This window comes from Rhipicephalus microplus, unplaced genomic scaffold (assembly GCF_043290135.1).
Source record: "Rhipicephalus microplus isolate Deutch F79 unplaced genomic scaffold, USDA_Rmic scaffold_14, whole genome shotgun sequence".
In the NCBI taxonomy this organism is placed as follows: Eukaryota; Metazoa; Arthropoda; class Arachnida; order Ixodida; family Ixodidae; genus Rhipicephalus; species Rhipicephalus microplus.
In genome coordinates, this window is record NW_027464587.1 from 20,660,520 (window position 1) to 20,685,378 (window position 24,859).

The following is a 24,859-nucleotide window of genomic DNA, read 5'->3' on the forward strand; positions in this document are numbered from 1 at the left end:
TGTGGTGGCTAGGGGCGAGGATAAGGGCACGCACACGCAGCTGCCGCTGACAGCTGCCGACGCCGAAGCAAGACTTCATGGGGGCTCCGGTTGCTAGGGACGCATGTACCCGCTGCTGTTGCTATAGGAGGGAGTGGTGGGTGGATGCCCGACGGACGCCTGACGAACGCTCGACATAGCTCAACTGAGAAATGCATTCGCATTAAAGAAATTTCGGGGGGGGAGGGGGGGGCACGGGCTTGGTGTGCTACCCCCTGGCTACACCACTGGTGGACGGAAACCCGTATGGTGGCGAGTACACACATGGGCGCAGACACCTGGGGAGGAGAGTGGGGGGGGGGGGGGGGGCGGTTGCAGACTGTGGTAGAAGTTACTTTGGCGAGAGAAGTAGCTTTAGCAGGCTGGAGTGGCGCTTGTATGATGCAAGAAAGTTTCATAGAACGCACTGGTTGAACACACAGAAGCATCTGGCAACGAAATCGACCGAAATAGGATAAATTACCAAAAATTAAGGGAAACAAGTGGACTTCCAGGTTTCATCTCTACTCTCTGACAATTCAGACGACGGCGCACATTCTTAATATACTTACGGCAACTTCTCCCCCATGTACGCACGTATGTCGTATTTTAAAGTATACATAACCGGACTGTTTGCACATTCATTTTTTTTTAAGGTGGCTCCCGTGCGGTAACTGAAACGTTATGCTTTTATGTGAACAATCCTGGTTGGTGCTCATTTTAACCCCATGGGCTTGAATTAACAACCACAACAACATAGGAAGAAAGAAGTGACAGTGGCGCTGCCAGCGATCGTGACAGTGGCATCGCGTACGTAGCAGGCTGTGGCGTGCAATCAATAACTTTTACTGCATCTTTCTAGATTGTGTAGTCTGTAGAAGTATGCACACATAAAGTGAGAGCAAAACAATGCTGTTCAAAAGTTACAACACAGCAAGTCGCAGTTAAACCAACCGGCAGCTTTCCTTCGCCAGAGCAAGGTGAGATCATGTGATCCAACCCTGCATGTCAACCCGATTATAGCACCTGCTCCTCCAGTGGTGGGCCTCGTACCAATACTCGTAGCCTTTTATTGTGACGCCTGGATACAATGGTATTGTGTGGTCCTGTCAGAATGATGTTCGAAGGTTTTGGACAATGGGGGCACATGTTTATCTCTCCTGCAGTTGCTTCAAAAATTTTAGCCAATAACTCGTGAAATGGTGCTAGTTCATGGCATCTTTGGCGAATGGTGGTATCTACAACTGGAGTCGTTATTTTTTTCACATGTCACAAGTAAGTTACTGTTATCACAAGTGTACTGCTCGTGACCCCTTTGTGGAGTGGATGCTAATATAAGTTTTTCTCCGAAAATACGCATCACCGCTGTTTTCAAAGAAAACGTTTTAAGCTTTATGACTGTGCTTTAGCAGCTGAACAGTATTTACTTTGGGAAGTGTAGATTAAAAGGAACGGGACAGTTAAAGAAGCACTGACATCAAATTTCAAGATCGAGATGGGCCCATCATTCGAGCGCTTTGTATGCATAGGCCTTCTTGGCCAAATTTGAATGGCATCCGTCACGTGGAAGTTATTTAGTTCGATGTCAAACAGCGTAGAAAAGCTAAGGAAATAAAAAACGAAAAATAGACTGCCCTGCGACATCGACACTAGTGCTACGTGTTCGGTGTGATACATTCCACAAATACCATCCTGAGTGACGATACGCTAGTAACAATGGCGTAGACCATCTGAGTGTGCTTGGAGCGGACTCCCAGCCATGCCCTCACTAGTGGCTCTCCTTGCTGTGTTGAAACGTGCGTGCGATTCATCGTGTCGAATCGACTGATTTCACATGTGCTCCACAGCATGAGTACGATCATTCAGAGTGACAACACGTGCCAGAGTGTCGGGGGAACTGCTGCGCAGTGAGAACCTGCACGCCTCGACGCAGCCAGTGGGTTGACTTTGTGCGTGCTGATGGACAGAGGGACTGGACGCCTAAGAACAGCCGCGTTTGCTCACTTCGCTTTGCGCCAAGCTGCTACATGGTAAATCCTGTGTTGGCAAACGAGTCGAGTTTCACTGGCAGTACGAGGCCTCTTCTCGAGGCTGGGCCTAAAGGGAGAGAAGGAGTTGGCACTACTTAACCTAGTTGGCAGAAAACGCATGGAGGGACTTTAGTCTACATCATCAAAGACACAGCTGGACTGACTGCACGTGCGCTCCTAGTAGACGAAATGTCAGTGTGCGTGACGTTACCATTTTCTGTGAAAGCTGCATCAGCTGTGCAGTGGCCTCGACATGGCCGTTAGGTAGCGCTGACAGCACTACAATTTGGCGGGCTTTTGACCCATTTTGAACCACATTTGATACCGGGTATATTAAAGAATATTAGATGTTCATTCGTACGTCACATGCGTTTTAGGTTGCGAATTCTTACTAGGGGATCAATAGCTACTCGTTGGCACAAAAAACTTGACATAGTGAATTGATGTGAGTGCTCCTTTAAATTGAGGGAGGAACGAGACACTGTCCCTTTCTTCTCTACTGTTACACCGCATTACACAGGGCACAAATAAAAAAAAAAAAGTGAGACAAATTCTATGAGAAGTACATTGAAGCTTCCTACAATAGCATAAGAATTCAGAGCCTAGCAGAACATGGCAGTCATGAAAAAAAAAAGAGGGGGGGGGGGGGTGAGGAGCATACACAATCAACATAGCAGCATGCCACAGCCCATTCAAAAAAAGAAATGGCATTTGCTGAAGGATTGCTGTTCCAGTGAAGAAGACATACTTACCATTGCCTTAAATAAGTTTGATAGCGACATGTCAAGTTTTGATAATGGATGGCTTGAAATGTGTAAAATGGCCTAATGAATATATTCAAGTGATAAAAGGCACTCTTTATTGTCAGTTTCAGTAAATAAATTTCATTCATTACATAGCTATATAGTAGTCAAGAGCAGTAATACCATGTCCGAATCAGTACGTAGTTCCTGGTGAACTAAGAGCTGTCTATTCTGCTTTCGTCCTAACGAACATATGGGAATTTTACCAATTACGGAGATTTTGATGTAGCTGCCCGCATCGAAAACTATCGGGGCAGCAAAATTTGTGCAACCCTGTTTGTTTGAGGTTGAACTTGTGTTACTCAATACGCTCGGACCATTGCGTTACGTCGGACTCCTCCCAAGTGATGTCCACCCATAGAGGCGAGACAGATTCTAGCTATCACAAGCTTTTTTTTACAGCTGCACCAGGAGTCATGTCTCAAATGTTTGGCAGCTTGTTTAAACCTGTAATATAATCAATTAAACATAGCTCTGTGTTTAAGAAACGAAAAATATAATTGTGAAAGGTATTTCAATCCTCCCGACTCACCCCCATAGGGGTTCGTATGGCATTGTGGAGCACAAATCTTAAATTATAATACATCTTAAAGTATAATACAGTCTATCTCGCAGGAGATGACAAAAGAGTTGGGTATGTCAATAATTTTGTATACAAAATATGCATAGTTGGGGCTTAACTGAAAGTATTGCAGGCCTCTTGACAGTTTTTGAATATCGTAACAAGCGCTAACATAAAGATTAGCTCCCAGTATGCTAAAGAACAAGACGACTTCTTATGCAAGTTACTGCACTTTATATCACATGAAGGTAGTTCGTAAACTTGTCCTGCTTCTTATGCACTGTCAAGGTCATCATGTCATCCTCGGTATAATTGAAGGCCACCAGATAAGCAAACTGAACAAGCAGTGAAAGGTGGGCTAGTGATATAGCCAATGAAGAGATATATCAGAGTTTGATCTAAGCAGATCGACTGTACTTGTCTTGTTTGCATTAGCTAGTCTCTGCTATGCATTGATTGATGCGAGAGACCGTTTGCAACAGTTAAGTTGGTGACGTGCCGTTGTGCAGCCCTGTGTATGTGGACGAGGTGGTGGATCTGCCGGTGGCGTGTCGTCGCCTAATGTGGGGCAAGTACGTCAATGCGGGCCAGACGTGCATAGCACCCGACTATGTGCTCTGCCACACAGCGGTGTATGCTCAATTTGTGGACACCTGCCAGAAGGTCATCACAGAGTTCTACTCCGAGCAGCCCAAGGAGAGTGCTGACCTGGGCCGCATCGTCAACACCAGCCATTGCCGGTGAGGCTTGTGCCAGCGTGTGGTGGTCATGATAGCTTTGTATCGTGTGCTGTTGCAGGAGGATAGCCAAGCTTCTCGAGGGGCTGCCCGTCGCGTTTGGTGGAGACGTGGACGTGGACAGCAAGTATGTAGCCCCCACCTTGATCACTGAAGTGAAGCCCACCGATCCGGTCATGCAGGAGGAGGTACGTGCTGAAAGTCGAAAGCGTGCCGTAAAATCCTGCACAGGCAAGGGGGCACTTGCTCTTCTGTCCTTTTTCATGTTTCTAGCATTGCGCCACAAGTACTGCGACCAATTTGCCCAAGAAGTTTTAAAATGTTCTGCACACTATGCCAGTGCGACTAACATGAAGGCTTTACTATCACCACCACCGCTTGACTAGCACATGAAGATCGCCAACTTGCGCATGAAGATTGCCATTTTATGCTCATTTCGCCAAGTAATCGACAGAGTACACGTAAGGACCTTGTCACCATCAAAGCTTCATCTCACAGACCTCGTATTAATACTCATAGTTTCGCTCGTTCTTTCAATCGCACCTTAGCCTCTAACGCATCTATGCTAACATAATTCAATGAAATAACCTCCCTTATAGTGTAGTTTGCATTCATGATCACGTGACATGTAGCAATATAATACCAACTTAACATTCCGAATGTTTAAAATAGTCTTGATGTACTTATTCCTGTGTTTGCTAAATATAGATGTCGTGAAATCTTGTTAACACATTGTGTAATGGTAACATGTCCATCCATTCAAGTAAATGTAACTCGTACAGTAAACTCCCTTTAAGACAAACAACGGGAGAGTGTTCTTGGTTTCCTGTAGGCTCGTACAGAAAAAGTCTGCTTAAGACGAACTGCGTAACAGGCCTCTTCTGTTAAGGCAAACTCTCGCAGCGACCAACAACAACGAGGATTCTGCGCAACGAACATTATGGGGGCAATCGGGCAAACAAGAGAAAGCCAAATGAAAGGAAACACTTCCTGGCACTAAGACTCAAAGCAACTTGCTACGGGAAGGGAGAAAGCTAGATAAGTGGAAAAGAAAGGTCAGCGAATATAGCTGGTATCTTTGTCACTCCTAGCCTGTCGGTATAGAAAGGGCCACCTTTATCAGCATTAAGCAACAAAAAGTGTTCGTCCTTTCATCATTTATAAAGGTAAAGCGCACCTCGACAAGGTCACAAAAAGAGACGTGCACAGACGCAAACACACACATTCTCCTTATGTTCTTGAGTTCTCCACCAAGAGTATAGTAGAGAACAGAAGAACACTAGAACGGGAAAATGCAAGCGAAGGAGGAAAAAAAAAAAGCCAAATGAAAGTGAGAAATGGGAACAACGATTGTCTGCAAATCATAATCACATGAAACGGAAACCACATATGCGGAACTAGCACTCCTATCAGAGAAGTCAGATGCATTGTCATTGCCGTCACACAATGGCGCCTTAGCCCTTGTTGTGGTCAGTTTATGTTGTTTTGCATAGGACCTTTGTGCGTCATATATGTTTGCAGTGGAATGCCACAGATTGTGTTGCGTCATTTTCATAATGAATGTGCACAACAAAGTAAGGTCATTTTCTACACTAAATATAGCTGCGTCGCGTATTTCTGTGTGCAGGAGGCTTGTGATCGTGAGTAATGTAAACGAAGATGTTCAGCTGCATGTTGTTCAGCAAAAGTTACTGCAGGCTGAAAATGAGAAAATATACAAACCTGAAAGAAAAGTTTGCTGACTTTCATGAGCAACTTGGCATGTATTGGCTTTGTCAAGGTTGCACATGCAATGGAGGCATATCCAAAAGTGCTACAAAGCTAGTAAGACAGGCTCTCGGAAGGCGAAGAGCCAGAAGAATAAAGTTACATTCTTTGATGGAAAATTTTGCCCGTCTCTCCTCGTTATCTTTTTCTAATCGTCAAATTATGGTCGTGCTACAGTTTTATTGTTATAATGTGGCAGAAGTTTATTCATTGGCATATGTATTATGAACCCGTGAAATCAAGTGCTAGTTATAATGTGGAGGAAATGAACAAGAAAAAGCACTTATAAGTATACTTCATTCAGTGTTTTAAAGCAACATATTTGGGCGTACTTCGCATGTTAGCATTTGGTTTTTGGGGGCACTTCTGATAAGACCAATACCTGATAAGACGAACAAAGGATCGTGGTCCCTTCTAGTTGGTCTTAAAGGGAGTCGGTCTACTGTTCTAAGCGTTTTGATACAGTCGAACCCAGCTACAACAAAACTGACAGGGTGCGTTGAAGCGAGAATTTTATTGTAGTGAAATTGAATAAAATCGACCACATTTACCTGCGTAATCCTTGCACCACCACGTTGCCCAACCAAAAATAAAATTTTTTTTTTCCTGCGAGTAATTATCGCACCTTTGAAAATAGCAGCTGTAATATTGCTGTAATATCACATCTGCTCCTTCCTAGCACTAATGATCATAGCGCACTAGAGTTCCTGTATATGCTACCTTTACCTGAAGGTAGCATACACAGTAACTCTATTGGCCCCGAAAAGTTGGAGTGGCGCCACCTGGTGGGTGACCTGTGTGACGTCACGGCAAGGCCTACATAACATGCGCTCGCTTGTTCGTGCGCAGTTCGGTTGTTTGCATTCGCTTTTTGCTTCTCTCAAGCTGTAGACGAAATGAGCATCAATAATGTTACTGGTAAACAACAAAAAAGTTTGTTTTTGATTGTGTGAACGGTTCCTGCACTCGGTCGTTTGAAAATAGGAATCTGGTTTGTCTTAGGCTGCTATGAATGGGTTTCATTCCCAGCCTAGACTGCCAATGTGGGTGGAAAGTAAATACATGTTTCTGCTTACATACAGCAAAATTATTGCTTCATAACCATGTCTTAGTTTTATCCTGGAAAACACCATAATTGCATCATTAGGCCAAGTTGCCCGCTGCGGTGGTCTGTTCGCTAAAGTAAGCGGCTGCTCACCCGCAGGTTGCGGGATCGAATTTCTGCTGCGGAGGCTGCATTTCCGACTGAGGCGAAAATGTTGTAGGCCTGTGCTCTGATTTGGGTGCACGTAAAAGAGCACGAGGTGGTCGAAATTTCCGGAGCCCTTTGTCTCACATAATCATATGGTGGTTTTGGCACGTTAAACCCCACAAATCTATCATTAGGTCAAGATTTTAACAGAACATTTCAAGAGATATGACGGTTTCGCTTGCACTAGGCTTATTTGCATCTGACGCATCGATGTATCAGCGGAGAGCATTTTTGTAGAAGTGCCAAACATTGCGCTTGGGTACAATATCGAGCCTCGCAAAATATTTCGAATGCGTTCATCCTTTACAGAATACCGCCACAGATGTACAGTCAGTTTTTCTCGCGTAGTTGCTCAGACATCATGATCGTTAGTTCCATGTTATTTTCATTACGATTTCAATGCTTCGTTTCGTCAAAATTATCAAGGTTAGGCATAGTTATGGGCCGAAGCTTTTATTGCTGCACACTGTGTCATCAAGCTGCGTCTGAGGTGCCGTATACTCACAAGTGCCACTTTAGATAGCCGCATCATCAATGCCTTTCAGTTTATCACCCTTGAGCATGAACCTGTAGGTAGACATGACGTGCAACACTAATTGCCGTCTCAGTTAGGCGAAAAAAAAGAGAGAATAAGATGGGGGAAAGGCAGGGAGGTTAACCAGAAACTGGAGCATCCGGTTTGCTACCCTGCACTAGGGGAAGGGGGAATGGGGAAGAAATATGGGAAAGAAAGCGAAGAGGGAAATAGACGCACGCAAAAAAAAAGGGGGGGGCTGGGGTGCTATAGTCTATACAATAGGCCACTGCCACGCAAAAAGTTCAGTAAGGCCTTCACTGATTTTCTGTGAGATTTTCTGTGATTCTCAGTGGATACATTCAAGTACCTTGGTGTCACACTCTCACATGACTTAAACTGGTCGCCTCATATAGCATGCATTACCGCCTCGGCCAACCAAACCCTGGGATTTCTAAAACGCCACCTGCGTCATGCACCACGCCACGTAAAACTTCTAGCATATAAGTCACTCGTACTCCCGAAACTAGAATACGCTTCTCCCATATGGTCACCTCATCAAGCATGTCTTATCAATACCCTAGAAGCCATTCAGAATCGCGCAGTAAGGTTTATTCAATCGTCATATTCCTATAACATCAGCATATCATTACTAAAAACACAGTCTGGTTTAAACACGCTATCATACCGGCGCCGCATTGATTCATTAATCCTTTTTCACAAGTTTTTCTACAGCTCGCTTCATCATGCCCCATATATTTTGGCCCCGCCACCGCGCACATCGCTGCGCACAGGGCACCACTTGCAAGTTTCTCGTCCACGCAGCCGCACTACAACATTTTCTGCATCTTTCTTTTGTCGATCATCAGTTGACTGGAACGGCCTGCCCCGCCATATCGTCGAAACCACCTGCTCATCATCATTTTCGGTAAAACTAAAATCTGCTGTTTTTCAATAAATGTATGTAGCCACTATTTTGTAAAAAAAATGTGTGTTAACCCCACCCCTTATGTAATACCTCCAGTGCGGGGTCTTTAAGGAAAATAAAGTGAAGTGAAGTGAAGTGAAGCACACAAATCATGTCGCCTTTCAAGCACTGATTGTTCAGACGAAGGTCTGTTGTCAAGGCGAGCTAACGCAGCAGCTAGTTGCAGTCTTTGCACGCTGTAACGAGGGCACTGACGGAGAACGTGCTCTATAGTTCTATCACGGCCGCAATGACCGCAAGCAGCACTGTCTTCCATACCGATTCGGAAGGCGAAAGCTTTGGTGAAGGCGACACCAAGCCATAGTCGGCAAAGCACCGTTGTCTCGAGTCGAGAAAGTCCAGACGGAGGCCGGAGTCGACGAGACGTGTCCAGTCTATGGAGTCGCGTGTGTCGTAAGCATTCGGCGTTACACAGGGATTTTAATTCTGCATTAGAGATTTTTCGGATTGTCATTATTGCAGCATCAGTCCTTGAAAATGGTATAGATTCTTCATCATCTTCGTGTGCTGATCGAGCAGCTGCATCTGCATGTTCGTTGCCCAATATGCCGCAGTGACTTGTAAGCCACTAAAACGTGATTCTGTGTCCTTCGTCGAAGAGATGTTGAAGCAGCTCTTTAATTTCCAGCACTAGTTGTTCATAAGGTGCCCGGCGTAAGGCGAATATCACTGTAGTGCTGCCTTAGAGTCCGTGAACACGCTCCATTTCTTAGCTTCTTAGTGTTTAATAATTTTAACTGCGCTATGTAGAGCAGCAAGTTCCGCAGCTGTCGATGATGTCTGGTGGGATAACCGAAACCCCACCGTTGTCGCTGTTGCAGAAAAGATTACAGACCCTGCAGACCCATCCACCAGTTAGGCAAAGAATGTTATTACCGTATTTACTCGATTCTACCGCGTCCTCAATTGTAACGCACACCCGGTTCCCATGACAAAAAAAATAAAAAGTAAGACATCGATTGCAACGCGCACCCATTTTTCTCGCTGGCCCGCATGATCACACCACTCAAAGAAACGACTCCTTTCGGGAGCGTCTTCCATTTAAATATGAGGTACGGGGGAAGCTTGTGTCTATCTGACATGCAACTGAGCATTGCCGTCACTCTAGTTTTACCGTGGCCCGATGTCAGTACGCAAACTTGCTTCGTCCCCTTCTTCTCGACGGTTGTGATGCCAGGCATGTCGAAGTAAAGAGGTGTCTCATCGGCATTCCCGATTAGCCCAAGCAGGTAGCCGTTGTTGTGCCGCAAGTCTGAAAACGAACCTCTGAAAACTGTTAAGCTTTTTTTCGTACTCCTCCGGCAAGTTTTGGCCCATGCCCGTTCGCTTTCAAAGGGAAAAGCCTAAAGTTAGTTAGCCTAAAGTTAGTTAGCCTAAAGTTAGTTAGCCTAAAGTTAGTTAGCCTAAAGTTAGTTAGCCAGCACCTGCTCGCTATGAACTGGCTCCGTGCAAGCCCTTTTTCTAAAGCTAACTGCATAGCCCGCACTTGGAGCAGTTCTGTCGTCACGGGCCGCTGTGCCGCTCGCTGCTCAAGCACATACTCGGCGAGCAGCTCTTCAGTTTGCGGAAACCGACCCTGCTGTGGTCCACTGAAGCCTTTGCGTGAATCTTTGCTGTCGACAATCTTCTGCTTTTGTTTCCACCAGTCCCGCCGCACGTTTCGGAAACTCCGAACGACCGCGATGCGGCCCGATATCTGTCCGTTTCTGCACACGCGATGACTTTTCTTTTAAAAGCGGCATCGTGGTGCACTCGAGTTTTTGGAGTCGGCCCCTCCATGCCGTCGATGCTAATGCACTACAAGATAATGAACTCCTCGGCACATCTACAAAGTGCCGCACATGGGAAACACATAGGCAGAAATTGCCGACGTGCCATGCCGACGCACGTAGGGGGCGGCCATTTTGGAAATATGATGGCAATAGAATGACCGTATTCATTTTTTTTTTTTTTTCGAGCTCGATTCTAACGCGCATGCGATTTATGAACTCGCTTAACTGGAAAAAAAGGTGCGCGTTAGATTCGAGTAATTACGGTACGTGAGCCACGTCGCTAGCCGAGTAGATCATTGAAAAAGTTCATTTAGATTGTGGCATTTATTTTGCAAACGTTGTAACCTGCTGGGTTCACACCTGAAGTTAACATTACCCTTGGTGGTGCGACAGTAGATCATACCGTGCCTGCATTTTTGAACGAGGTGAAAATGTTTGAGGCTCGTGTACTTTAAATTTAGCTCCGTGTTAAATATCTCCAGGTGGTCGAATATTCCAGAACCCTCCACTATGGGACATCTCCCGAAATCGTATCGTGGCTTTGGGACGTTAAACCACAGATATGTGCTAAAGTTCTTATTTTGGCTGGTTGGTACATGATCAACCAAGTGAAAAACTAGCGCGTAACACAAGACAGTGAACAGACGGATGAAGCGCTGACTTACAACCAAGGTTTATTTCATACAGGTGGGTATATATAGCACACGAAACTCTAAAAGGAGGGAGAGGAGAAGAGTGACATGGAAGAGTAACTTTTATCACGTTTTTATGCATCTGAAAAAAAAAAAACTATGATTACACAATCATTCACTTGTCAACACACACTGACGCACATATCACCTTTCTTTTTTTATGAAGAACGGCTCGTAAATCTCACGTGCTCTTTGATCTCTGTAGCGTCGAAGTATCTTGCATTGATCAAACAATGCATGACATCATTCAACGAAGCTGTGCGCAGCTAAGTGGCTGCCAACAGAAGCCCGCATTAGATTGTGGTGTTCCCTGAGGCAGTCATTTATATGGCGGTCAGAATGCCGGATGTAACAGCGGCCGCATGAGGGGAATTTCTTAAACTGCACAGAAACAACAGGGAATTAGCGTATTTTACAAGCGAATGATTGTGTAATCAGTTTTTTTCAGACGCATACAAACATGACAAAAGTTACTCTTCCATGTCACTCTTCTCCTTTCCCTTCTTTTTCAAGTTCCGTGTGCTATATATATAAACCCCCTGTATGAAATAAACCTTGGTTGTAATTCAGCACTTCGTTCGTCTCTTTACTGTCCTGTGTTACGCGCTGTTTTTTTCACTCTCAAATATGTATTATTATTAGTGGTAGCTAGGCATTTCACGCAACTTGAGGTCTACGACTACACAATCCCCAATGAGTGTTGTGTAGGATCCGAATGAAGAGACATCACATTTCCAAAATTATTGTTTGTATGGCCACATAATTTTGTGTAATTTTCCAAATAGTTAAGGGATTGTTTTTGACACAGATTTATGTGAAGTCTCCTGTTGTAGAAAGTGCTCCCGTTATGGTTAAATTACATAAATATTTTCTTTGCAGAGCCAGTCGTAACAATCATGGTGAACCACAACACAGTTATTGAAAATGTCCAAATTTGATTTGTAAGCACACAAGCTTTCACCTCACAGTCTGTTCCTAGTTGTGTGGAAGTTGGCACCTATAAGCTATGCTAGCAAAACTTTAGAGCTTTAACTTTCACTAGTTATCGAAACTTCCACTAAGTAACTTGAAAGATTTGCGTTGGAATATAGAGGAGTAATACCGTATTACTTAAGAGTGGGCACAAAATGGGTGCAAAAAAGGGCAAAAAGCGGCGGTGGCGGAGCAGGAGGGTCCTTGCCGTGACAGCAGCAACGCCATTGTTCGTTACTGGATCTACTAGGACGCGACAGCCTGACGTCATCTCTTAAACATTATGCAAACTATCAACTCATGGAGCCCCAATCTAAACCAAGCCAAGCCAAAGTGGCAAGTTGCCAAGTGCATGTTGCAGCATGTTGGTGTACATTGTGTCTGTTGTTTGGTTATGCTATGGGGCACTACGGAAGTTACACTGCTATTTTCAAGTTCAAAGTGATTAATTATGCACTAAACAACTAGAAGAATAAGAATGGGGTGGAGCACATTTGGCAAGCACTCTCAAATTATGACAGGTAGATTGCCGCTATTCCTTAAGAGAAAGGTATGCAACAGCTGTATCTTGTCGGTACTTAGCTACGGAGCAGAAACCTGGAGACTTACAAAAAAGGTTCAGCTTAAATTGAGGATGACGCAGCGAGCAATGGAAAGAAAATGGTAGGTGTAACCTTAAGAGACAAGAAGAGAGCAGAGTGGATTGGGGAACAAACAAGGGTTAAGGATATAATAGTTAAAATCAAGAGAAAATGGACATAGGCCGGGCATATAGCGGGTAGACAGGACAACCACTGGTCATTAAGGGTAACTAACTGGATTCCCAGAGAAGGCATGAGAGTTAAGGGGAGACAGAAGGTTAGGTGGGCAGATGAGGTTAAGAACTTTGCGGGTATAAGTTGGCAACAGCAAGCACGGGACCGAGCTAACTGGCAGAACATGGGAGAGGCCTTTGTCCTGCAGTGGACGTAGTCAGGCTGATGATGATGATTATGAAACAACGGCAACAGGGCTGTCGGTAGGCACTTTGGAGTTGACTAGTTTTGTGTGCACTACTGGTGACAGCAGCATGGGCTGTTGCAAGCCACCATGATGTGCTGGGCTTTCCGTGTGCCTAAGACTGAGATGGATGGTAAAACTTTATTTCGTCAGATTGTACTTGCGGCGGATTGCATGCTGGGTGGCCGTCAGCCCAAGGTTGACGTCGTTCGCTAACCTATTGCGGGCATATATAGCTTGGTGATTGCCCACACTACTGCGAAGCACTTTGTAGTGGAATAATTCACCCTGGCATGAGAGCGGCTTGCGTAGGCTACGACGCTGAACAAGCACTGCACTAAGACTAATGTTAATGGCGTCAGTATGCACCTCCATGTCAGCATCATCGTCGAAATGAGCGAGAACGGGCGCCGATTCCATGTGCTGTCGCAGTTCAGTAAACACTGTTTGTTGCTCGTATCCCACGCAAATGCTGTATCGTCCCTTGTGAGGAGAGTCAGAGGTTCCGCTCAGCGGCATGCTTCAGCAGCAATCAGCGGCAAGCTTGTCTGGATCGGGCTGGACCCTCTCGGCGCTAACTACATGTCCAAGAAATTTGAGTTCCTCATAACCAAAGTGGCACTTCTCTGGCTTTAGTGTGAGGTCTGCCGAACGGATAACCTCCAGCATGCTGCGCAGGTGGTGAAAATGCTGCTTGAACATGACAGAAAAGACCACCACATCATCAAAGTAGACAAGTCTGCCACTTCAGCCCTGTGAGGAAAGTATTTATCATTCGCTGAAAGGTTGCTGGCGCTGAACACAAGCGAAAAAGAATCACTCAAAACTGGACGAGGCCGCCTGGAGTCATGAAAGCTGTTTCGTTACGGTATTGCTGATCTACCTCGATTTGCCTGTGCCCACTTTTCAGATCGAGAGAAGAAAAATATTGCGCATGGTGAAGTCTATCCCACGAGTCGTTGATATGCGGCATGCATAAACGTCCTTTTTGGTCACGTTGCTAAAGTGGCCCTGCGACGCCTTTGGGACAGCCTTATTTAGCACCAGAACACGTGTAGCAATTGTTACCGAGACGAATGCATCAAGAATTATGGAAAATGGTGCACAGAAAGTGAAGTTATGAGTCCTCAAAGTTCAAAACTCGAGCAGACGACGAAAAGCATTCTCTTTCGCATTTCAATCGCCTACTGGCATCAAAGACTGCTTCCAATCACAGCTGGCGTTTCATAAAGGTATTCCGAAAATGTCGCCTCATAATGGCCATCCTAAAATACCTCGCTGCCGCTCTTTTTGACGGCATTGTTAGCAAGGTTACTACCCAACCTAGCTACATTGTTATCAAGGTCGGGTAGCAGACACTCCCACGAGCAAACTGCGTAAGATACACACATAAGCTTTGGGCACTTCTCGGCTTGCTTGCAAGACGCGTTGTACGGCAGCGCCTGTTGCATTTTTGGCTTGCTAAATACGCAGTATGCGTTTCCACCTTTAGTTTCTGGTGTACCATAGTTTCCACATTTAGTTTCTGGCGTACCATAGCCTCGTTCGCAAGCTAAGTGTTGTGTTCGTTGTTTTGAAAATACGTCCTTTAGAAACGGGAATGATTTTTTTCTGAGAAAGTATAAAAAAGTATTTGCTCTTTTTAGCATTCACCCGTATGGCCTAGCTACCACCATATGGATACTGCATGCTAATTGTCGTGTGAAGCCAATAAAAAGTGAACGGTCCTGGTCCTCGCGTCACATAACATGACCTGATTTCCCCAAACAAAATGGCCTGTGTGTGTCGCCGTAGTCTGAAATGAAGGTAGTTTGTCCTGTGAATTAAAATTATAACAGCGTTGATTTCAGCGTTGCCATTTGCGCAAGAATATCGGCGTGTTCGACAGCACTAAAAGAACCAATGAAAAATATATGCTCAAATAGTGTCGCGGAGCCCCTTTAAGCTTCCAATAGTTGACGTATCAGCGCAGTGTCCAGTTTTTCTTTTTAACAAGGATGACGGGAGATGACCGCAGACTGTTAGCCGATTTGATAACACCATCGTCAAGCTCTCTAACTTGCGTGGCTATCGCTTCACGTTCTTTTGTCAGCACTCTGTGGGGCATGCCTCATCGTACAGGATTATCCTGTGCCCAGCGATAGATGTCTAGCGCACCTTTGACCAACTTGCAAAGCAGAACCTGAATTCTAAGAAGAACATGCGCAGTGCAGTCAGGTTGTAGGTCGACAGCCCATGATTGATGCCGATATGACCGAGTGCCGTTGTGGTGTTCACTGCATACGACATGCAACAGTTGCTAACCTTTTCTATTTCATTCGCAAAAGCGATCAGGTGCCGTGAAAGAGGTGTCGATACTGGTTGCTAAAGTTGGTAACAAGCAGCCGCGATCGGCTGCCACAAAGCTGTACTACACATCTGGCTACACAAATGTCTTGTTTCAGCAGATGTTCTAAGTTCGTTTCGGCCACTGCTTCGCCATCGCCCAAATTGCAGCATGTGACGTCGACCATGATTCTTTTCGAGGAGGAAGCATGACACTGTCTGTAGAACCGTGAAGTAGGTCAAGACACCGTTCATGATCCTGTACATCCATTGCTTGGTCGGCTGAAAACGTGATGCAACGCTCCTGCAGGTCAATAATAGCGCCATGCTCTTGCAGAAAGTCAATTTCGAGAAAAACGTCACGGGAGCACTCGCGTAGAACAAGGCAGCTTACGACAAACGTATATCCTTGGATTTAAACACTTGTAGCACAGGCGCCCAGTGGAGTAATCACATGGCCACCAGCTGTCCGATTTTGCGAGTTGTGCCACGATATGATTAATTTTTTTAGCTGACAGGCCTGTTTTCTACTCAATAATTATTTATTTATTTTCAATACTGCTAGTCTCGCGCGGAGACCGAGGAAGGTGGGCATATTGATACAACGTAAGCACGCATAAAAAGAAGAGAAGAGAAAATAAAAAATGCAGCATAATACAGAACACAATTGTGTATCGTACATCAAAATGGGATGGGGTAAACGTGTTTAAAATGCTTCGTGTACATTTAAATCATGCTTATTTCTAGTACAATGTTAGTATTTGTAATGCAACAATCAAACTAATAGCATTGAATGTAACATAAGTAATCATGTCAACAACGAAAGAACAATGTGCGTAAACATAAAATTTTTCTCTTCGTGGGTAAGGCATATTTTTTATCGCGTCACAGAAGGTTGACGATGATTCAATGTTTGCAACTGTAGAGTGAAGGCGGCTCCACTTCCTAGCTGCAGTGGGGAAAAATGAATATTTAAATGTGTCAGAGTTACAAAACTACTCGGCTATCATTTTATTGTGCTTATTTTGTGATATACAGGACTTGGAGAAGGGGTGTAAATTAAAAAGTCTACGCTACAGCAATCGTGCAGAAAGTTGTGCACAAATTTCAAGTGAGCTTGTTTTGCTCTATCTGCCTATGGTGTAGTCCGGATGATGCTAAATGTTCTGTTGGTGAGTCAGTGCGCTTGTATTTGTTGTGAATGAACCGTGTCCCTTTTCTTTGGACTATTTCTAGACGAGTAATGTTAGTAATTTTGTGGGGGAAACAAACAGTGCTGGCGTATTCTAGCACTGGCCGCACAAAGGTTGTATAGCTTAGGACTTTGATGTGACGGGGAGCAGACTTGAGCGACCTTTTGAGGAAAAACAAGTTACGGATGGCTTTTGAGGAGATGTTGGCAATATGTTTGTTCCACTTGAGGTCAGATGTTTTAGATACTTGTAAGTTCAGTGCCATTAAGTTAGTAAGCAAATTCAGAAGTGTTCTTTTCTGTTGTCACCGTCATTGACACAGATTTGCTAGTGTTGATAGCCATTTGCCGTGGTTCACACCATGTGTTAATCGCGTAAGTTGTCTGTTCAGGGTGAGGTTGTCTTTATAACATTTTATATATTTATACTTAACACATTCGTTCGCGAAAAGCTTTATGTCGCAATCTGCGTCAGTGACGATGTCAATGGTGTAACTTAAATATAATAGCGGTCCTAGGACAGAACCTTGTGGCACACCAGACAGATTCGAACGATATCCGATGATGTTTCATTGAGAAAGACAAATAGCGAACGCTGGGATAAAAAAATCGCGAATCCAAGCTGAAATGTTGCCGCCGGTGCCAATGATTTTTTCTAGTGTTGCAATGAACTTGTTGTGACAAACGCGATCAAACGCATAACTGAAATCTACGAATATAATATCTGTTTGGCTGCAATTATCAATTACCTGTGTGAGATTGTGAACTTTAGTCAACTGCGTTACTCTTGACATCCCACGTCTAAACTCATGCTGGCTAGATATTAGTACGCAGTTTTCTTCAAGATATACAGTCAAGTGTTTCAACATAATATATTCTAAGATCTTGCATGATGTACGAGTAAGAGAAATGGGTCGCTAGTTAGGAGCGTTCATGTTGCCTGATTTATGAATTGGTATTACCTTTGCTGTCTTCCATTCATTTGGCACACGCGCAGTTGAAAGTGACATGCGATAGATAATGCCAAGGTATCTGCTGCACCATTATGCGTATCGTTTTAGAAATTCGTTTGGCCTATTGTCGGGACCGCGAGACTTTTTTTTCGCGTCCATTTGAAGCACAAAGTTAAAGATTCCTGAATCGGATATTGTTAGTGAATCAATGTTGGATCTTGTAGAAGCAACTGGAGAAAGAAACCAGTTATCTGTAGTAAATACAAATTGAAAATATTTGTTGAATGCATCAGCTTCGACAAGTTGTTCATCCTGAGGGCATTCTGCATTTGAGTATTATGCGCACAAATGTGGTCCTAAAGTTTCTTTGAATTATTTTTTAGGAAATCGGGTAGGATGGTATCGTAGTATTGTCTTAGCGACTCGTTCAGTTTGTTTCAGCTCTTGTTTGGTGCTAATCAGTTTAGATATCTGGACTGATTGACTTTCTGTCTTCATCAAAGAACGACGTAACCTTTTAACTTTTCATTTTGCATGTATTAATTCACACCTTACACATGGGTTGTATTTTCTTGGTTTCCTGGTTTTCGACGGAATAAATTTGGCAACGCAGTCATGTATTATTGTTTCAAAGTTTATCCAAAGGGCGTTTACATCTGCCGATGGATCAGAAGCACGTTCTGAAAATGGTGCGAATTCATGAGCCAGGTATGTCAAAATGCCTGCGTCGTACGATTTCTCAAAGTCGATGATTTTCCTTCCAAAGGACTTTTTTGCAATAAAGCACAACAAAGGCAGGTGATATATCCATATATCATAATCGGATATTCCTTGAAAAATACCTGTTCGAGCTTTGTCTATTGGGAAGTGATCATTGAGGGGTATTAGGTCAAGTATGTTCTTTGCAGTGCCTTGTGAGCACGTTATTTGATGAACTACTTGTTGCAGATTAAAGTTGAGCATTGTTTCTATCAGTTCTTCGCAAGCCTGAGATGAATACTGCATTGTGTTCCAGGTAATGTCAGGCAAGTTGATGATAATTCTTAGGCCACGGGCATTGCTCTGCAGGAACTCCTGTATATTCCTGGTACAATCTTTGTTCGAGTCAGGACTTGGGTAAACGCAGCCTGTAATGATGGCAGAGTTGCTGCAGATGATTCTGTAGAACACCTCCTCTGCTTCAGTCACATCTGGTAATGGCGCAATTGGAAGGGATTTCTTTATCAGCAGGGCCACACCACCACCATGTGATGATCTGTTTTTTTTTAAATCGTGCAATAATTTGGAGGCACTATTTCATCATTTGAGATAGCTGGGGAAAGCCCAGTCTCGGTTATCGCTACTATATCAGGATTATGGGAAAGAAGCAGATTTATAGAGTAGTCCGTGCCAGTGTCCAGTGATGCATGAACTGCGTAACCATCAATTGTCACTGGCATTTCAAGTGAAAGCCAGTCGTATTTTGCAACAGCAGGAGAAGTTAGATCAGCATCATTGCGTCGATCGGGGGGTCTTTAGCACTCCGATGTTCAGCGACCCCCAGAGGTCACTACAGTTAGTTTTCTCAGCGGGGACGGAGTCTGTGCGGCGAAATACCGCTGAGGCTGCAATGAAAATCGCGACGGCGAATGCGATTGGCACCCGGCAGATGATAGTGCATGCTGCTAGGGAGGCAGCTTCAATGTCGCTGGTCGTAGCAGGGAGTACGCAGAGAAGCCACGAAGACCAAGAAGGCAGTATGGGTCCTGGCGGTACGAGTGATCAGCTTCACGGCAGTGAAAGCAGAGGTAGGCGGTGGAGTGTACACCAAATATCCGACTTCCGAGGGGACGTGCGCCTGTCATCGATGTAACGGACATGCTGCTCCGGATGATGGCAGACTGGAACGGCACGGACAAACGGTAGTGATTACCTATTGTCGTAGTACTATATTGGCTGCACCGACTGGAGTGACACGGTGGGAGATATGCGAACAATGGTGGAGAGGCAGCAGGTCACTGTTAGGCTTCCGTGTAGGTCATCTCACGACGGTATTACGGAAACATGTTCAGGAAACGCTATGCATCAAAGTTTGCTGAAGATCTTTTTTTTTTTCCAAACTGTCATTGGGTCTCTGGCTCACCAAATGAAACAAGAAATTCTCTCCCCACTATCTTCCTTTTTGACAATATTCCTGTAGCCCTACACTAAGACACCTGCCCATCTGACCAACATGACTTTTTCCACAAGACAAATGTTTACTGTAAACTTACCATTGCACGCTCGACGAACTTCTTCTGGTGCTTAATTTAGCATTGGCTCACAGATCTTTCTAAAGGCAGGGACATTTGAGCAGTGAAGGATGAAAGATCCTCGGTCCTCTATCCCACTTGTAAACATGCTGAAATCGGGGCATCATCGAGTTATTGAAATGTGACCTTTTTTATTGGAAAGGTTGGCTCCATTTTGATGGTACTGTAAGCTTGTCTGCTTTTCTTTTACGGTGCCACATTAGTGTTATTGCATGGCGAATTGGTGTGATGTTGCACGTGTGTGATCACCTCTGTTCGGGTTTTGCAGATATTTGGTCCAGTGCTGCCCATCCTGCGGGTCAACAGCGCAGACGAAGCAATCGAGTTCATCAACCAGAGGTTGGCCACTTGTGAGGTTTTCTTCTCGTTGCAAACGGCACTAGAAGTTTTGAAGGAGCACTGACATCAAATTTACTCATGTCAAAATTTTTGCGTCAACGAGTAGCTATCGACCCCTTAGTAGCGATTTGTGACCTAAAACGCATCTGAGTGACGCGTTAGTATCTGCAATATTGATTAATGTATTCCCTATTGAACGTCGTTCAAAAGGGGTGAAAAGCCCGCCAAATCGTAGTGCTGGCAGCGCTACCTCGCGGCCACGTCGAGGCCGATGCATAACTGATGCCACTTTCACAAAAAATGGTGAGGTCACACTGGCGTTTCGTCTGTTAGGAGCGCACGTACAATCAGTCCAGCTGTGTCTTTGAAGGCGTAGACATGCCTCCGTCGCCAACATCGTCGTCCTCGCCGTCGTCGCGGTCAACATCGGCAAGTGATGATGACAGCGACCTAGAATTTGGTATCGCCGCGATTTGCGACGATCTTTGCTTGACAAGCTCCACATCAAATGCAACGTATTTTTCAGTGTCGGACGTACTGCCAGAGCTCAGGAACACCAACTATGCACCTCATGTCGCGGAAGTTTGGCGAGTGAATCTATGCTTTCAGTTGCAGCAGGGCATGTAGTAAAAATAGCCTCGGCCTCGAGAAGAGGCCTCGTACTGCCAGTGAAATCCCACTGGTTCGCCAACACAGAATTTATCCTGCAGCAGCTCTCTGCAAAGTGAAGGGAGCAAATGGGGCTGTTGTTCACAAGCGTCTGGTCTCTCTGTCCAACGGAACGTGCGAAGCCAGCCCACTGGCTTCATTGAGGTTCGTGGCTTTGGAGAGGCTTGAAATGCCACGCACTTTCCGCTTTTTCTGTGCCTCGACGAGCAGGTTCTCGCTACGCAGGGATTCCCCGACATTCTGACATGTATTCTCGCTCTAAATGATCGTACTCGCACGCAGTGGAGCACAACGCAAATCAGTCGATGCGACACGATGAATCGCACGCACGCTTCAACACAGCAAGGAGAGCCACTAGTGAGAGTATGACTGGGAGTCTGCTCCAAACACACTCGGAGATCGTCGACGTCATCGTTACTAGCGTATCGCCACTCAGGATGGTATTTGTGGAATGTATCACACCGAACACGTAGCACTAGTGTCGATGTCGCAGGGCAGTCTTTTTCGTTTTTCTCCCTAGCTTTTCTACGCTGTTTCACGTCGAAGTAAAGTAACTTCTACGGGATGGATGCCATTCGAATTTGGCCAAGAAGACCTATGCATACCAAGTGATCGAATGATGGGCACATCTCGATCTTGAAAGTTGATGTCAGTGCTCCTTTAACTTTTGCAGAGTTTGAAGAATGCCACCTTGGTGGTGGCTTCTCATGCTTTCCACAGCTAATGCCACTTTGCTGTGCATCATGTTTTTTTATTACACACACAGCCAACCTTAGGCAGTATTACAGCAGGAAAGACATTTACAAGAACGGTATTAAATATTAATTGCTGATGCAATTGTAGCAGCACACATGCACGTGCATGCACAAAGGACTATTTGTCCTAACCAGTTCACTTGAATTATGACATGAGAAATGGCGGCTCAGCAGAAATCTTGTCCAGGTTTCTCCTACTGAGTAAAAAGCTGGCTCTTATTAGTTGAAATTGCGAACCTGCTGCCGCTTGGTGCCAATTGCTCCCAGCTATATGTATGCAGTGCATCACCTAGTACTTCCTTGTGCTGCTGCCCTTGAAAGGCTCAATGATTGAAGTGTGACAATTTAGTACTATGCAACGAACCTAGTTTCATTTCCACCATGTTAGCTTCTTATTTTCGAAGCACACCTGCATGGGAGCCTTTATCCCCTTCAGGTGCAAATTATAAAGCAATGTCTGTGAGTGCTTTAAATCCGCATGGCATGATTCCAAGGCGTTACATAGTGTGTGTGACGTGCCATTGTGGCCGTCGGATATACTGGGTTCTGAGACTTTAGAGATCGGGAAGAAGGGACTGCCCGACACTTTTTTTTTTAATCCACGTTCCTCGAGCGCCTGCGAGCTCGGTGCCGATCTACTTTGTTTTCCTCGCGCAAAGGCGCGAGACACGCACCGAGGGTCGTCCGCTATCGCTCGTCACATGCCCGGGTTTGGAAACTAGTCGTCCTGACTTCATACACAAAACACTAAGACGGACATAACTAAACTAACTTAAACAGTCCTATCTGTATCTATTTAGAAAAGTCAACAAAACATTGTCTTTTCACTTTCAGGCACACAAAACTATATACAAGCGCCAACAACTATCTACACTGCACGGCACCCATGTACATTTTAGTCCGAAACATTGGGTTGCTCCATGTGAGCAATGGGGCTCAGACATGGCCTTAATTTTTCCACATGCACAATGTCACATCCCATGTTGTCCACGAGTTCCATCTCCTAGTTTACGGGAGACAGTTTGTTCACTATCCTGTGAGGTTCGGTGTAGGATGTAGTTGTTTTCACAACGGATGTTAGAGCCTTGAGGAGCACCAGTTGTCCTTTTTCAAACACAATGTCCTTGTGGTGCTTGTCAAAGTGCCGCTCTCCTGTTTTTTTTGAGCCAGTCGGATGTGCGTAGCTGCGAGCTCCCTGGCTTTTTGAAGTTGTTTTGCACTACCGTGAAATAGTTTGATTATTTTTTTAGCTCTTCAAGCTCTCGGCGGCTGTATACAACATCTAATGGTAGCACCAGATCCCTACCATAGACCAGGAAGAAGGGAGTTTGGTGAACAGTGTATTGGTACCCGGTGTTGTAACAGAATACAATATAAAAAAATTCCGCCATATCCACGAAGTGAATGATGATGAGTGGGCGAAGCTCCGGAGGTAAACCTGGTAAACCATGAATCCTCTGTACATTTTGCCCACTCGATTTTATTACATTGCTCCCCCTAGCGTACGTCGCCGCACTAAATCGAACGATTGCCTTCAACCAATGACACGCGCCATATGTGACATCATTCCTATTTTATAAAATCTCGCGTCTTTCATCAACTACAAGTACCGCTTTCTAGTTTATAACATCTTGCATCTTTCCATCATCAGCTACAAGTACCACCATCTAGTAAACACTACAAGAACTAAACGAGAGGTGGCTACATACAGGAGACGGTACCACCATCTAGTGAACACTGCAAGAACTAAACTAGAGGTGGCTACATACAGGGGACCGTACCGCCATCTAGTGAACACTGCAAGAACTAAACTAGAGGTGGCTACATACAGGCTACAGGGGACGCACAGCCCACGCCCTAAGGAGCTTCGCCCCTAAAAGGACGTCGGCCTATTTTTCTCCCCTGGCGGTAGTCATGGCAATCATCTTTCTTATTGGCTCTTTCGCACAAGCCGTTTGCTGCGGGGTGATATGCGGTAGTGGCAGCATGTCTGACGTCCCGATTTTTGAGGTATGCTTCAGTAGAGCGCGCGCGCCATCATTTGAGTACCGCGGTTTGTGATAATTGTGGCTGGGCATTTATGCTTTAAGATAAACCGTCATTCGACAAACTTCTGGATGGTTGCAGCCTCTATGTTCCGGAGTAGTTTTGCCTCCACAAACTTTGTGAGGTAATCAATGGCTACAATGATGTACTTGTAACCTCTTGAAGTTTTGAATGGCCCTATTATGTTCATCCCAACTGTATGAAATGGGGTGTGGACTTCTAATGGACCGTAAGGCATCGATTTTGATATCTTCATCCTCTGACAAATGTCACAGTGACGCACGTGCTATCTGACATCTGCATAGAGTTTCGGCCAGTAATACTTGGACCTAAGGGCATCGAATGTTCACCTGATGCCCATGTGGCCACCGTATCGTCCTTCATGCATTTCACTGAGTGCCTTGTCTTTGTGCAGGAAAGCAGAGGAGAAATCGACTGCTAATTGGGCCTTGTTCTCTTTTGTACAAAATGTCGTTATGCGTGATAAACTTTTTTGCACACAATCCTGTTGCTTTTTCGGGCTCAGCGCACCCTTGAGCATATCCACGACTTTAGTGAAAAATGCATCCTGACGCTGCTCCCCACCCACGTTGTCACAAAATCGGTGATGAATCTGATACTGCGAGAATTGGTTCGGCATCACCACTATGAGTGAATTCCTGGAAAAACAATCTGGTGCGCTGTGCAGATATCGTGATTTATAGATGACATCAAAGTCATATTCCTGCAGAATCGGTGACCAACGAAGAAGGCGTTGGTTTCCTTCCTTGTAGCTCAAGACCCAGCACAGTGCATGGTGGTCGCTGACAACTTGGAATTTTCGGCCAATCAATATGGTCGTAGCTCTTCTAATGCCCATTTTACAGTAAGAGCTTCCAGTTTTGTCGAAGAATAATTAAACTCTGCACCTTTGAGAGATCGACTCAAGTATAGCACTGGACAATATCGTCGCTCTTCCTCTTCTTGCAGCAATAGACCTTCCAAGCCCAGCCGAGATGCATCTGTGTACTTGGACACCAAATTCTCGTTTTTCGGAGAATAGCTTAAGGACAGGTGGCTGGCACAACGCGCGCTTTAATCTCAAATGCCACTTGCTGTCTTCTTCCCAAGAAAAAGTAGCGTTTTTCTTTAGGAAGGATCGAGGAGGTGCTGCGGTAACGCTGTAATTCGGAATAAACTTCCT

General features: G+C 45.0%; 1 protein-coding gene across 4 annotated transcripts in view; it reads left to right on the top strand.

Moving 5' to 3' along the window:
* Aldh-III (Aldehyde dehydrogenase type III) overlaps positions 1 to 24,859 on the top strand; it is a 180,444-nt gene that overhangs the window by 76,998 nt on the left and 78,587 nt on the right. For all 4 annotated transcript variants that reach the window (XM_075882911.1, XM_037432078.2, XM_037432079.2 and 1 more), the window contains 3 exons: positions 3,923 to 4,153; positions 4,212 to 4,338; positions 20,136 to 20,206. In XM_075882911.1, the coding sequence (XP_075739026.1) occupies positions 3,923 to 4,153; positions 4,212 to 4,338; positions 20,136 to 20,206 (429 nt within the window). The remainder of the gene's footprint in view (positions 1 to 3,922; positions 4,154 to 4,211; positions 4,339 to 20,135; positions 20,207 to 24,859) is intronic.